Source organism: Cuculus canorus, chromosome 7 (genome assembly GCF_017976375.1).
Source record: "Cuculus canorus isolate bCucCan1 chromosome 7, bCucCan1.pri, whole genome shotgun sequence".
Lineage (NCBI taxonomy): Eukaryota > Metazoa > Chordata > Aves > Cuculiformes > Cuculidae > Cuculus > Cuculus canorus.
The window spans coordinates 5,734,177-5,750,088 of NC_071407.1; the positions used below are offsets into that span (position 1 = coordinate 5,734,177).

The 15,912-nt window shown below is 43.1% G+C and overlaps 1 protein-coding gene across 25 annotated transcripts in view; it reads right to left on the reverse strand.

The window, feature by feature from the left end:
- The window catches only part of TCF7L2 (transcription factor 7 like 2), a 180,474-nt gene that overhangs the window by 22,840 nt on the left and 141,722 nt on the right, over nt 1-15,912 (reverse strand). For 20 of the 25 annotated variants that reach the window (XM_054071360.1, XM_054071349.1, XM_054071350.1 and 17 more), the window contains 2 exons: nt 4,892-5,024; nt 2,630-2,732 (listed from right to left, as the gene is read on the reverse strand). In XM_054071360.1, coding sequence (XP_053927335.1) covers nt 2,630-2,732; nt 4,892-5,024 — 236 coding nt within the window. The remainder of the gene's footprint in view (nt 1-2,629; nt 2,733-4,891; nt 5,025-15,912) is intronic. The other 5 variants (XM_054071361.1, XM_054071352.1, XM_054071355.1 and 2 more) reach the window with 1 other exon arrangement.

Consider the following 15,912-nt stretch of genomic DNA (forward strand, 5'->3'; position numbering starts at 1 on the left):
ACAGCAAGGATCAAAGGAAAGAAACACAGAACAATTTGAATGCCATAAATCTGATAGGAATGGCTAATTAAATTTTATAACCTCTGCTTATGTCAATAGAGACCCTCTCCCCAAGCTGAAACTAGGTGTTTTGTTGTAATAATTAAAGGCGAAGTCTCGCTTGCTTTAATGGAGCCATCACACTAATTGAGGGCTACACATCCAAAGGAAAACAATAATGAATGTAAATTTATACCAAAATAAAGTACAGTGAATCAAAGGACTTCAGTTGCGCTTTGGGCCTCTTTCGGTATTTAGATCTCGGTGAGAAAACATTAAATTAACAGAGCTTAATTTGTAGCCTTTTGTCAGATTAACAAGTGTTGACAAGAGTTACCGGGGGAGAGTCCCCAAGAAGTATTGTGGGTAACCAATAGACAATCACACCTCATTACAATAATTAAAAAATACAGCAACATGCAAAACAGCATCCTCATGAAAGACACACAACTTTTTCTGATTGAGATTTGTCTGTGCTGGCTAGTTCTTTTCTTCTGTCCTTCAAATATATCATCTGACCGGGCAGGATGGTTTCTGGGGGAGGTTCTGTGCTAGAGGTATCCAGGCCAGTTGAGCATAGATGGGTTGGGAAGTTAATGGTGAAGCTTGAGTGGCAACAAAAGGGGAAATAAAAACCTTGGGCTACTTCTCCAAAGTTGGCCATCTTATCCTCCTAGAGTAAAACCAAATGTGATGGGATTGTCCCTCAACAAAAAACCACTCGGAGAAGCTGTAAGAGCTGTGGGTAGGTTAAGTGCACCATAGGTGTTGACTTGCTATGAACCAACAGTGATCACAGAGTGACAGAGGTGACTATTCGCTTGCCTGATGAAACGGGTCACATGTGGCAACATTCACATAGGTTTGGCAGCCATGACACAAGGTTCAAGGGGAACAAACCTGTGTCTGCACACATAAAGATGTAAAGCTCTGAGACATAGATGTGCAATGAGCCACAGGTCAATGACAGCCAGGAATTTCTTCCCTAGGCTTTTGTGTCTTTAGTGTTACTGACTTTTGGCACCAGCTAAGTGTATTAGTTTTAAATCCTGAGGCTGTTACAGTGCAAACTTGAGCTAAGCAGTTGCAACAGAGGCGCATGAGCTGGTTGTACTACGGCTAAGCCCAGCAAGCAAGAAGAGTAAAAGGAGCCGATGTGTTCTACGAGCACTCAGTGTGTCCTCCATAAAAAGTAAAACAACACAAACGAGGAGGAATTAAAGACTTCAAGGAACAACGTTCTGCGTTTTTATAATGCTCATGCTGGGCTTCTTCTCAGAAACAGCCTTCTGCAGAGAGCTGACAGACATGCTTCACCCTTGGAGTGGAGAACCTCTACCCAAGCACATTGCACGACCACCCAGAAAGGAAGGGCAGCCTGCAAAGCTGTCAGAAGCAAGCTGCTGAGGCCTGAGCTTCAGCTCCCCTGCATCCACGCTTCTATGCTTGAGAAAGGCCCTCAAAAGCCTTTGGCGCCAATCCATCTCCCATCCTGAGACCTATATGTGTGTGGGGATTCCCTGCTCTGCCTTGCTCTCCTACAGGGTGTGAACTCCACTTCCTTACAGAGGGTAAAGCTGTGGAGAGGTATTTTAGCACAGCTGGCCAAACAACCTCAAGCAGAAACAAACTATTTCTAGCTTTGGGCAATTAATTTCCAAAGAAATATGATCTCTCTAATATTGTTGAGGCCTGTTACCTGAGAAAAACAGGGTAATAACCTTGTTTTTTAATGCATAGAAGTGTTGTATCCAGCAATACTAATGCTTTTTGTAAGTATTTAAATCAAATGTGCTGTACAAAAGGCCTAGGCAGTGCTTAACTGCATTATAAACCCATTGCAGAACTGGCAAAATAGGAAAAAAAAGAAAATGAGGAATCAATTGCTGGAGGGAACCTCATACCAAACAAAGCTCTATAAGCGGGATATAAGGAGCTGAAAAGAAAACAAAATGCCTAACTAACTTTGCACAGCTTTTTTCTTAGCCCATTTTAACGTAAACTAATTCCTCTTTTCTTTACAAGAAAATTCCATTCCTCAGATGCCAACTGCCCATCCACACCTCGACCAGGAACACTGCTCACTGGCCGATGTAAAGCTCTACCTCTTTTCACAAGGAAAACAGAACGGGGTTCAATGGGGAAGGCCTATGAAATTTAAAATTTCACATTTATAGTCAGGATGGCCCTGTTAAAAAAAAAAAAGTCCACTAGAATTGCCCCGAGCCACCAGAAAACCAAGTTTACACATGTGGTGCAGCATAAAGGCATGAACAAGAAAAGGATATTTCTGGACATTTCTGCAGAAGGGTTTAAAAATTCATGTTTCATAATTCATCAGCTGTTTGAGACAACATGCAAAACTAAGCCCAACTGCTCGTGTTTGTTTAAGACCACATGACCTGGCGTAAGTTTTAATTAATCTTTATGAGGTGGGTAAATTCATAACCACTCAACGAAGTGGCGGTTGGCAAACAGACTTATCTCACCACACACAGAGATGTGCATGCACACACACAGACACGGTTCTTTAACATAAATTATACACATCAAAAAAGAAAAAGGAAATTAAAAAAATGGAACTCCTTACTGTGGTACTAACCATCCTAGCGGATGGGGAATTTGTCCTACAGTGCCCGGTGATAACGGATAATAAGGAGATATATCTGGAGGATGTGGAGGTCTTGGAATTCCTATAGATGAGAAACATAAAGCAGCATTAGCATTGAGACAGAGAAATAAACAAAGTACAAGGAAAAGCACGTATGTTGCTAAATTGCTATCAATTTTTATTACAATACTCACAGCTTAACATTGGGTTTCCAAAGGCTGTTTCACAGGCTTATTTTACAAAGTGAGCCTCTTGGCATTCCATTAAATGAGATTCAATCAGAAAAATCAATGTGATTCGCTCCTTCAGTCACCTCTCCAATGAGAGATAATTATTTTGGTATTTAAGATGAACATTTGGGAGTCTCAGCTATACTTTTGGTATGATGCTGTTAGGTGCTGTTCTTAAAAGCTCAGCAGAAAGACGGTTTTTCTATCAACTTCATGGTTATTTTGCTCTCCAAGCCACCAGAAGGGCACAGGCTCTACCCATTCTTTCTGTACTCAACAGCATGGAGTTTCTCCAAAGTAACCACCAAAATGAGCTACAAAGCCATTATAATTGCAAATGATAATTGCTTTTGAACAAACCTGGGAAATCTTCCTGACACCTAGGAGCGGAGGGGAGAACCCCTAGAAGTTCTAGGTTTAGAAGTTACTAAAATGTTGGGCAGATGCCAAAGGTGTGTAGGGGAGGACAGAGAGCCCATCCGACCTCTGCGAAACCAGTGCAGTTCCTAATCAGAGACCAGAAACCAGCTCCAGACACAAGCCTTAAATCTTAACGCTCCTCCTCACCTTAAGACCAAGTAGGAATTACTCAGAGGAGTAAGGGTTACAAGGCTGCGTCTTTCAATTAGCAAGCCAGAGCACAATTACACAGCAGAAGCAAAATTAAAACGGAAAGCATTAAAAGGAAAGGGTACTATATTCATGGCTAAAACCTATTTTTTTAAGTCACTCAGGAAGCTTTTAATCTCTAAATTAAATCTCCTTGTGTGACATTTTCATGCAGACATTGCTTTTTCTCCATTACAAAACCCAAACAGATTAACTGGGCTTTAACCATCCGGCGAGCTATTTGCACACTTGAAAGAATGTTCACAGAAGAAAAGTAAACAGTCTACAGACGTTAATCATATGTTTTACGATAACCATTTAAAAGCTATTCCCTGTACTGCCATTATTTAAATGAGAGGTTGACTATGCCATTCACTTGCAATACCCAGGAATGGCGAGATGGATTCGTTCTAAGCCATGTGAAGTTAGCATTAAGCACAATTAAAAGAGGGCCCCAATTGAAGCATAGGGAGTGAAAAACAGCTAATGCACGGCCTCATTCAAGGGCTGGACTTCAGATAATTTATCTGCATATGTTAGGGCCGACACAGAGCAATTCCTTTGACACGAATTCTGTTTCTGATGTACTTTCCAATTAAGTAGCTGGGATTTGGCTTAACAAAACCAAACCCACTGTCACTCGGAACTCAATGCAGCCTGAAGAAAGAAGATTGGCACTGTTTGACTTCTCTGGGCCCTCAGGTTAAACAGAGACTCTTAAAAAGTTAGAATAACATGTAAATTCTACTCCGGAACACCAATAAATCTAGTCAAGGTTTTACACAGTGCTCTATATTCAAGAAGACTGCCCTTCAGGCTGAACTGAGAGTTGGGTAGCCTTACATTGGGGAAAAGCGTTGCAAGCGTAGAGCTGGAGCTAAGTAGTTAGAGTGGATGAAAATTCAACATTACAGGAGAAAAATGGCTGAACTCCTGACACAGAAACAATGGGATTTGGGGAATTAAAAGAGATTCATTTTGAAACCGGTCATGACCCACCACCTTTAAAATTCCAGCTGCAATTTTGTAAGTGCAGATCACAGAACGTACATGTTTAACTCTCTGGGTCGCGCATGCAAACCAAGCACTTGGTAGATGGAACTGCTAGGTGGGGTATCACGCTTGCAAAGAAACACACCTGAGAGCAACCCCACACATGCAATGCTGGTGTCACTCTGCAAAAGCTGTATGAAAACTCACCCACTACGTTTCCTTCTGAAGCCTAATTGGCTTAAAAGGAATCTATTTTGCCCATGTTCTTGCATGTGTTTGACGTTTTACATGCCCCCTTCTGTGCTCCAGCATGGGAAATCCTTCCCCTTGCATCCCTTCACCCGGATACGCAAAATGGAAAGGATCCACCCACCCACTCTCAAAAAACCCCAAACTATTTCCCACCTACCTGTTTTGGGATCTACGTCGGCTGGTAAGTGTGGAGGAGGGTTTCCCGGTGTGAAGTGCTCATTGCTGTACGTGATAAGCGGTGTAAGAGGGTGTACATGGTGTGGGTGCTGCACAACTGGCACTTTGTTAGACTGTCGAGAGAAAAAAGGTCGATGGTGTTAGAGGAGGTACTCCCCACTGCAGCACGAGGCATGACATACAGACATCTGAATACTCAGGATTTCAACAGGATCCTCAAGACTTTTCCAGATCATTTCTTGGCATCACCCTTGCAGTTTTCCCACCCTCTTGCTTAAAATATCCTCGCACACTTTCTCTTTCTTGAGTTTATTTAATCTTTTTGACCCGCTGTGCTCCTGTATGGAGTGACAGCAACTCTTTAAAATGTTTCCTTTTTATTTTATAATCTCATGCTTCACTTCGAAGACTTCGAAGACGTAGGCAGACTCCTCAGTGAGGGGCTGACAGAGTCCCCCATTTAATTAGCACAAGACCCAAACGCTCACTGACCTGTAGGTCTTTTCCTTTCCCCTTCCTGTCCTCACTTTCAGTTCTGCATTTTACTGCTCATTGCAAATACTCCAGATAAAAAGCCTTTGTAGTGCTAGAGTATTCCCTTCATCAGCAAGCATTAAGCTGACAAGAGATCACCTGCATATTTTATATATATATATTTTAGAAGAGCTGATTAATTATCAATTCATCAGAGAGTGCTAATAAATGGAAACTGGATGCTGATGAATTAGGCTACTAAAATATCCAGCTATATAAATAATGGCAGAAAAAAAACCAGATAAAGCCATTGACATGAACACTCTTGTGGGGGGAATAATCACGCAGATATCGTGAGCTTTTCCCTGTCACATTCCTAGCTCTGAAAAGGGAAAAAAATCTTTTTCTTAACAACAATAAAAAAAAGGAGGAGTGAATGAATGAAAGGAAAAGGCAGGCTGAACTGTAACTTACCCTTACAAGATCACAAAGAAAAAATTAAGCTGAAACAAGCGAACTGCTGGACCATTTACTGCGAGTAATCCAATTGCAAAAAACCCTATTCCCCATAGAGGATTTTCACTAAAATCCTACAACAGGGACATTTAACCAGATTAGGTACCAGCAAAGATAAAGAGGCTGGTATTAGATGATGAATGGATTAGAGTCAGGTTTCATTTTAGAATGTGTCTTCATTTCCTTTTATTACTTTAAGTAAGGAACAACTTGCATTAACATCAAGTAAAACGAATCACATTAAAATAAAGTAGTGATACCACGGTGGGCCTCGACAGCGCCACTGCCGTTCAGGGTGTGCCAGCGCTCTCCTGATTGCTCTCCTGGCTGAGAAAGGCTCTGACCCCACCGCTTGCTCCCCAGCACCCCCAAATACACACCCGCGCTGTGCCACTTTAGACAAGTTATTATCTAATCTTGGTCCGAATGCTCTGAACTTGCCTTAAAATAATTTCAAAAATAATTCAGTTATTCTTTGACAATTATTCTGTAGACGGGGCATAAGGAAGAGGGAAAACAGACTGAGAGCTACGAGGAAAGCAAACGTCAGTCTTCGCCTGAATAAACAAGAAGTCCCTCCATCATGCTTTGGTCATGCTAAGCTTTGGCTTTGGCTCCTCCAGCCATGCCCACCCCAGGAGCCTCCCCCAGCCCCAGCCTCTGCTGTTGTAGCTATTTGGCTTCCCCCTTTGATAACCTGCATAAAAACTGTGCATCCAAGAGAAGCAAGACAAAGAGCAGTGTTCACGCTTCCCACAACTTTTACTGTGTACTTCTTTTTGCAGCCCTTCCACGGAACGATTCCCCTCTAATACCACATTTGTGGCATAAGAGAGTCCCACATCAAGTGGCCACAATGTGGGACAGGGCACAGTTGTGTCAACCAACCTTATGAATTACAGCATGTTGTGCTGGCTGGGCTGTAGGTCAAGTCTTCCGCCAGCTGCACAACCAAGGACAACTCTTGGCCACACAGATCAGTAATGGTTTCACACCAGAGGAGCTATGGGCAATCAGCCTCTTCATTAAAAAAGCCAAAAGAGATGCACTAACCCAAAATCTATACTCTTCCAAGTGAACCCATCTAAGCATTCCAAAAGTATCTGACAGGTTTGACAAGGGCTTCATGTAACACGTTGTATCGTACACTGTGCAAAGGGGCAGGAATCTACTCAACAACAAATAACATTACATTACCAGATCCCTTGATCTGGTTCACAAAGAACAATCATTCCCAATAAGAGGAATTTTTTCTAGCTAAGAATTGTGCCAGAAAACACAGAACTCTTTTGTGCCAGAACTCTTGCTACTAGGTAACCCACAGTGTGGCTGAGATCTGCCGTAACTCTGTGCTCTCCCACCTCTATCTCCACATCACTACAAATAAACCTCAACCAGATCCTGACAGACACGGGGGGTTGTCTTCCACAGACAGCTTATTTTCATAGAAAACGGGACTGGTTAGTTAAAAAAATAAGTAAGTGACGGAATAACATTAGAGGGTCAGATTTAAGCTGACAAACAAGAAAAAAAACATGAGAGGAAAGCTGGACTTTGATGCCAGTATCACCAAAGCCAGATCTACTCTGGGAATCTACCACCCATTGCTTTGATATATCAAGACCCCCCACCATATTGCCACAAAACAGTGTGACTGCCAAATTAGGATGTATTTCACCTTTTGGAGAAAAATAAAAAGCAAAAGGAAAACATGAAATTCAACAACCAAGAGCATGAATCTGAGTTTGCAAACTTTTCTCTAGGTAAGTCACTTGTATCTGGGTGACTGCCCCACAGCTGAACAGATGATTCATACACAGGTACTGGATATAAGGGTAGGATACTTTTTTTTGCCACTCGGATGATGCTGCAGCAGAGGTGCGAGTGTGGGGAGAATGTACCAGAGAAAAGGGGGAAACTGTCATCTACGTGCTTAAAAATATGCTCTCCAGGACAGAGAAGTGCAACCCCCTGCAAATCAGTCTATATCCGTACCACTACTCCGGGCTAGGTTTGTATTTTGGTTTGCACTTATTATCACAGACTGGGAAAAAGAACTGTAGAATAGCACACACTATTTGTTAACAGCATAATCATGCATAATATGCTAAATAAGCTACTCTTTAAAAGCAGCATTTCTGAAGTTAACTAAGCTCCCTTGGAAAAGAGAAAAAGAAAGGACTAGCTGGGAAAGAGCAGGATTAATCCCGCACAAGCATCTTCCTTTGAAGTCAATGGGAGCTCTGCCTGAGTAACAAGTGTGGTCCTAACCCCATCCACTGGCAATGAAAGGTAAACCACAGAAGCCATCAATAGGAGACACCTGTAAGATGACCTTAGCCATCCCCCTGCAAAAGGCCCTTCTCCAATATACATTTGCCAGTATTTTATCAAGGGTAGTTTGAAGCTAAAAGCCACTGCGAGGTGCAGGAATTTCTCTGGCAACTCGAAGCATGCCATTTATGGCCATGTCAGGCATGGAAAGGAGAGCTGTGCTGGTACACACAGATTAGCATCAGGGTATGCGGTAACAGGACAAGAACAAGTGGAGATTTCTGGACAGAAATCCCAGCATCTACAAAGTACCAAGTCATCTGCTGATAAATCACTCCTCTCCGCCGAAAACCGGGGTCTCATACGCTGGGTTAGAGGGCATGGTAAAGAATTGCAAAAAAACAACAGAAGTTTGCTTTTCTTGATAACCCCTGCCTGAAGCAAACCAGAGGAAATTGTCCCCATAGGGACTCAACTACTAAATCTCTCTATATGAATTTGAAATGCTTCTGGGAGTGCTTAAACACAGATGACTTTAAACAATAATGGAGCTCTGGAATGAAGAAAGAAAAAACACACCGCATTTTGGACTGATATATGTTTGAGGGGGATACTGAGCTCCATTTAGCCTAAGTTCTGATAGGTGCCTTTAGGGAACAAAAAGAATATCTGAACTTCAGATTTAAACTGCAGGGGATTGCGTGTATAAATTGCTGTGTATTAGTCTTTGTTGCATGGTAAGGACATTTCATTAACAGGATGAAAGATGCTTCTATGCGTATACAGCCCAATTTAATACACCCCACCGATGAATACTTCCCATTTATTGAAGAAGTTAATACATGCTGTATAAATCAATAGCTCCTAAGTCTCTGAAAGCAACATAAGACTCGCACGAGATGAAACATTGCATTGTTGAGCACACAAAGAGAAACCAACCTTTTAATAGGAAGAATTTGTTACTGCAATTTCTGTTTGCAAATTCATAGCTTGTTTGGCTTCGGTAATAAAAACATGGTATCAACTCAGAGGCAGAGGAGAACAACATGCCAGTGAGGCCAGAGGATTTGTCCTTGCCAGGATAATGGGGTTTTAGTAAAAGCAAGTCTGCAAAAAAAAAAAGCCACCCGAGCTGAAAATAAGCCATTGTGCCATTGCAGCGTGGAAGTGGCCAAACGCAAACGGCTGGTGGTGCATCCCAGCCGGGCAGCCAAGGGCAGGGCAGGGGGATGCTCCTGCTCCAGCACAGCCTGAAATTGGTGGCCACCTGCACAGCTTCCACAGCCAGCGAGGGAACTCCTTCCCCAACCGGGGGCCACCTTTTAAGTGTATTTAAAGCCTCAAGTCCTGCTTGTGCTGCTGCCTGCCTGCCACCCACGACCAGGAGCGTGGCATGGGAGGGACTGATGAGGCACTCGCACCCCAGACCCCCTGAGCCCCCTCCCCTTCCTTCACCGTGGGTAACCAAGGAGGAATGAGAGTTTGCCATTCACCTTAAAACCTATTAATCAGCAGACACTGAGAATAAATGGAGCTAGAGCTCCGCCTGCCTTTTTGCCAAGTCCTCCTCTTCCCTATTACCCCATCGCTTTCCCTTTCTGCGGAAGAAAGATGGGCCCTGAAAGTGCCTTTATGGGCCTAATACAATAAAACAAAAGCAGCACAGAAGAGGGTTTGTCAGCCTTTTTCCCTCCGCCCAGGGGGATGCAGAAGGTCGACAGTGGTCTTGAATTAGCAGACCCTCCTGGAGTTGCTCCCTGGGCTTAGCAAAGGATGTATTCAGTACCAGTTCACATTAAGAAAAACAAGTATACTTGCCTCCCTGTATTTCCCAGATGTTGCTATTGCAGTTATGCTATGGCCAGCGAAATGCTAACAGATGTTCCTGAGCTTCTCTGCAGCTCCAAAGACGCTTCCGATAGGAGAGATTCTTTTTTCCTAAAGGCCGACCTCTCCTTAGTTCTGCCCAGGAATGATACACAAACCCCCTAAATCAGAAAACTAAGTTGCAAGAAAAGGCAAATCCCAAAATTCTGCTGCAAATATTGGAATATTCTTCAACTTCCAGCCAGGGTCAGCGAGACACAAAGCAGAGCATCCTTCGGTAAGCGCCACTGTGGCCCCAGGGATCACCCACATCAGCAGGCGCTCCAGGTGGCACCCTGCACTTCCACGAGGAAACTACAAACCTTTAAGCTTAACTGAAAAACTAAAGCCAACCAAACCCACCAGCTGTGTGTAACCCAGTCCTCATCCCCTTCCCAAGCATAAAAAAAAAAAAAATAAAAATCAATGCCAGTGATGAAACATGCCCTGAAAAAATGGAAGATTTCATTTCATCCAGCTCTGTTTAGCTAGTGGAGTCACAGTTTATTTTTTTAAGGATGCTTTCACACCTGACTAAGCATTTTCTCCTGAAAACCACTTCCCTTTGCTCCATTATGGCTGATACAGTGGCCTGAGCCCTTTCACAATTTAATGTAGCTGATTTCTGCCTAAGGTCCTGCCCTAAGCTAACTGCCCATTGTAGCAGCAGACAAGGCCTCCATTGATAATCACAACTTGCCCTGTAAAAAAAAGGCTCATTTTCTTCTTTCACACAAATGATGACAGGAGCACTGACAACCATGTGCTGGGACAATATCCCCCCAGACGCAGCTTGACAAAAAAAAAAATCTCCAACCCCTCCTTGCTTTGCCCTTAATAACAAAAAAAAAGGTGGGGGGACCACACTTTTGCATCCTTCTGCTTCTTCCCCCTCCCTCCCTGACCACTTCCAAGGCCAGTGAGCACATACCTGCTCCTGCAAGGGCTTTCCAAAAAAAAAAACCCTATTAGCAATCTCTCGGGCAAAACAACAAAATCAGCTTCCTGGCTTTAAGTGTCCAGCAATTCATTCAAGAAAAGAATAGTTTTCTTTTTTTTTTCCCCCTCCTTCAACTCTGATGAAGTGCCCCCCCCTGTGCACTGGAGCACTAAGCCACCCTGCTTGATATTTTCCGCATCCTTCCTGTACCAGAGCGAAGGTACCAAGGGGAGGGGATGGGGAAGCGAGGCTTTAAGATGTTCAGGACATTTCCATTTAATTTTGCCAAAAGGTAATATGATCTGGTGACAATTACCATATGCCAAACCCTCTAGTGTAAAAAGGGAGAACCTGGGGTTTGGCTGTCTAATTAGTGCCTCTTAGTTCTTATGCGGGAGAATTAATAACACTAGTAGTAAAACATTGCTAAGTGTGCTCACACTTGGCTTTCAAAGCTGTTGTGGACTGTAATCGTGCTGCTACAGTATTTAGGGTGTTTTCTCTTCATTAAAATAAGAAACTTGGGGTTGTAAATACAAGTTCAGTGCTGCACCCTCGGGCCATGTGGTGTTACCCTAATGTCAGGTCAGACCCAGACAAGCACCTGCGTAGACACAGCTGTTTATGCTGAGATGTTTAAGGATCATTTGGAATTACATCGATGCCAGCTAAGATTTTGCCTCACTCCTTCTCTTTCCGATAAAGAGAGATCCTCTGTCCTGCCTGATCTCGGCACACACATTTGGACACCAAAGTTACCCCAGCCGCCAGCCCAGAAACCGCGGCCCGCCGGCAAGCCTTACACTGTTTCTCAAAATTATAGGCGATTTGATCAACAGATGAATTCCCCACAAGAGGAGGACAGGGTAGTGCTTGGACTCTTCAAATTTCAGGCACCCAGGTGCCCAGATCCATTTCTTCCATTGCCAAACGAGAGACGCGGTTTCTTCCCCAAACTGACAAATACTCCTTGCACACTTTAGTTAATCACTAGACAGATATTATCTCTTTAGAGCTGGCAAGCCTTCGTTTGTGTCTAACAAAGCAGAAAGCAGAAAGACTTGGCATAAATTAGACTAAATCCAAAAGTGACCGTTGTCTTCAGCAGCACCGCTATAAGGGGTGTTGGGCCCATAACCCCTGAAGACTGGTGAAACTGGAGCAGGCCTTCAGGAAACCATCCTGAACGTCAAGGGGGTGGACAGGGGAGAGAGACAGGGGAGAGAGATACAGAGCAATAATGCAAGCACCAAAATTTGGAAAAGATGGAAGAAAAGAAAGGAGAAGTGAATATAAGCAAAAGGATGCTTATAATTGCCCTGGCATCATTTCATGCTCTGTATGAATAGCTGCTCATGCAACCTCACTTATTGCCAAGCGTTCTCTAAAATGCCACGTTTTAAACAGCTTTATTTCTCGCGTAAGAATCACTAGAATTTCAGCACTACAATTTCAGCACTAGGCAGACTTCTGCTGGAAGAGAAATAGCCCCACTGATTTTGTTATGGTATCTGTGACTCCTGCCTACAGCCAGAATTTGAAAGTGAGGCCGCTAAAAAACTGCAAGGGATTAAAAAAAATTACCATGCATGCCTCTCTACCCACTTGCATTTGGTAATTTCAGTAATAACAGCATCATTAAAAAAATAACATGCATATACATGCCTTAAGATATGGTGCCAAGTTTTCAGTACAGCTTTTTATAATGCAATATTCACAAATTATAGCGGGCTGTGCTCAATACCGATACACAATATCTGTAGCAAATGTATATTAAATAGCTTAACAAATAACAAACCACTAAAAATAATTCATTTTTAATGTGCTAAAAAGCATTACACGCCACCACAAAACAACTGAGCGATCAAGTTAGGTAAGTCCCGATCAATTGTTACTTGAATAAATTCAACCAAGTTTCCCTAAAAATGTGACGCTGAATGCACAACAGAACTGAAACACCTTGCAAATGTTTTTTTTTTTTTAAAGGAAACAGGCACATTTATACAGCCCTGTCAGGCCTTTCGCCCCAAGTCCCAATAAAAAGAATTCCTCTAAAGGTAAAATGCTTATGAAATCTCATCACTATCCATGTAAAACCTGCGTATGCAACAACATGCAGTGCAAAAAGAAACATCTAAATAATGGTCCTTTGAGAATAATTAATTTTAGGTGGATTCTATGGAATTTTATCCCTTTTTGAAATACAAAAAAAAAAACCAAAAAACAAATAAATCAACTAAGCTGCTCAGGCAAAGTTATCACAGAGTGTTAAAGTGACAGAAATCCTCCTCCTGCATCAAGTGACTCTCTAAGCAAGCTTGGCAGAGTTAGAAAACAGCAGAACACTCAAGATTTCCACGAAACCTCTGGTGAAAAGGCAATGCCTTCTAAAAACCATAAATACATTTCTATTCGCTGTGTATAATTATGGGCAATGTACAGAACTGGCTGAGGGGTACGTTTATTTTCTGCAATAGATCTTAACAGGAGGAAAAAAAAGTCTCACGAACTTCTGATAATGAACACAGAACCACTATGTCAGAACACATGCTATCGCCTATTTATCAACATCCATTATTATTTTTCACATTATTTTATCACTGAGTGAAATCATTTTTATGTAGTGCTCTTAAAATTTTCATCTTTCACATTACAGCTGAGCTTTCGGAAGAATTCAGAAAATTAAACTAAGTGTCAACCAAATACAGGATCGAAAGCACCCAATTAAAAATGACCACATGCTATTTTTAATACTTTTCAAAAAAAAAAAAGAAAAAGAAAAAGAAAAATATTCGTTTTGTGTATGACAAGAGTTAAACCATTCCATCTCCACACCCCCTTAACCATAACAAATGTGCCCTGCTACAAACCAACTTTTTCTCCTTAAAAAAAGAAAAAAAAATCACCAAACCCAAACATTTTTACCTTCATGGTTTCAGAGTTAAGGAAATATCGTACTGAACTGAAGAAAGCTTTGAAGTGGCCCCCTCCGCCCCAAAGGAGAAAAAGAAAAGCCAAGCTAGTGATGTCATGGTCACTGTGTGAATGTACAACTGCGGATGTAACGCACAGCAAATACACGAACACACACTTCTCCCTTGCTGGTAACCATTGTTCAGCATCCAGAAATCAGCCCCTGAAATCTGCTGTACACCAGAGCTCTGAAACACCCCAAACACACCCCGATCCCACCCTGGATGCACGAGGAAAAAATTCTTCCCTCCCCCTGCCTTCCGATAAACCGAACGCCAAAATCAGGCAGAGGGAAGGGCAAAGAGGAGGAGTGCAATAACTCTGCCCCGCTGCACCATTGTGTCGCGACAAAACGGCGCTCTGCCGCTCGCTGCTGTAAAATTAAAGTGTCATCGAAAAGTCGCGCTTCCCCCTACTGAAAAAGGCTGTCACCATAAAATAAATAAATAAAATCAATGTCGCTAACAAAGGTCACAGCTGGAGAAGCTTGCTTGATTTCTCACCCCCCCCGTCCCCCCCTTTTTTTTTTTTTGATTCCACACAGGAGGAAAGAAAAGGAGAGCGAGGAAGGGGGAGAGGGAGAGAAGTCACATCAGAAGTTCAATGGTCAAGACTGAAAGCGCGCACACAGAAAGTGCTACTCACCCAGCAATTCAAATTGAGATGCCAGCAGCCGAACTGCTGGAAGAGAGAGAACCCAGAGGCAAACGCTCCTCCTTTACCACTCAAATCTTCCATTCCCACTAAAATTGCATCCCTCGGGTACATAACAGCTTTGTCTTTCCTTCTCTTAACCTCAAAAACTTTTTTCTTTACTGTCGAGATGCCAATTGTGCTGGCTTTGTATTATTTTCCTTGCAGCTTTTCTCTCTCTCTTTTTCTTTCCCCGCTTCTCCCCCCCCCCCCTCACTTAAAGTACTGGAAAAGCTGTCTTAAAAGATCAAGATGTCTCCAGTTTTTTGGCCTGATGTTTTCTGAACGCTCGAAATCCATTGTCATGTTGGCTGTGAGAAGTGTCTTATTTCTATATTGTCGGCTGCTGCTGTTATTGAAATTTAGAGAAGCCTCCTCTCTTTTCCAGTATAGCACTTTACCAGCATCCTTCCAGGGAGTGGGAAAAAGCCTTTCCCCCCCACCTTACGCAGGTGTGTCTGCTCAGAAGACCTAAAAAGCAGTTACCTTGGAAATCAATGACAACGCTACTACAACCCAGGTTGCACAGGTATTACTAAAGGGCAGCGAGGAAACGCCGGCCGGCCGTCAGGGAGCATGATCAGTTAAGTGTAGCAAGCAGTCACTTAATCTGCAAGATTGTCAAATCCCACAAAACAAATTTCTTAGGGAGAGCGCTGTAAGGAAAGTACATTTTCTTGTCATTGTAACACTGAGGTGACATTTGGCAGACCTTTACCATCAGCTCTGGCCTCTCCCTCCCCACTCTTTTCCTTTGGCATTTAATATTTCCGTAAATCACTGACCCTGCTGTAAAAGTGATGCAAGAGGAGCTTCGAGATCACTAATGTTACGGTGCTTTGGCTATTGTATTTTCCCAAGCTGCTCCTGAGTGAGAATAAAGAGGGGTACCCAAAGCATCACTGAACTGAGAACGGGTGAAGCCTTCTCCCCCGCGCCTTCGATAGCTGCGAGATGCCTGCTTCCTAAACCTGAGCTGGGTACCAAGGGTGACCAGCAGCACCCCAGTTCCCCAAGAGTCAGGGTCTCATCTCTTATTTATCCCTTTCCCGAAAGTTGCCAAGTAGTTCCTCTGCAACAGGGGCGAAAGCCACAAAGCGTGGTTTGACCGGGAATAATTAGGAACCCATGGCCGCGTTCTTCCTCTCCTCACTTCCTAAGAGAGGTCGTGGATGCTGATGGATGCTGCACGCAAGGAGAGGGATCGCCATGTGGGACCGACGCTGGTGGGGACGAAGCACTGAAGGAGACCAGTTGCAACCACT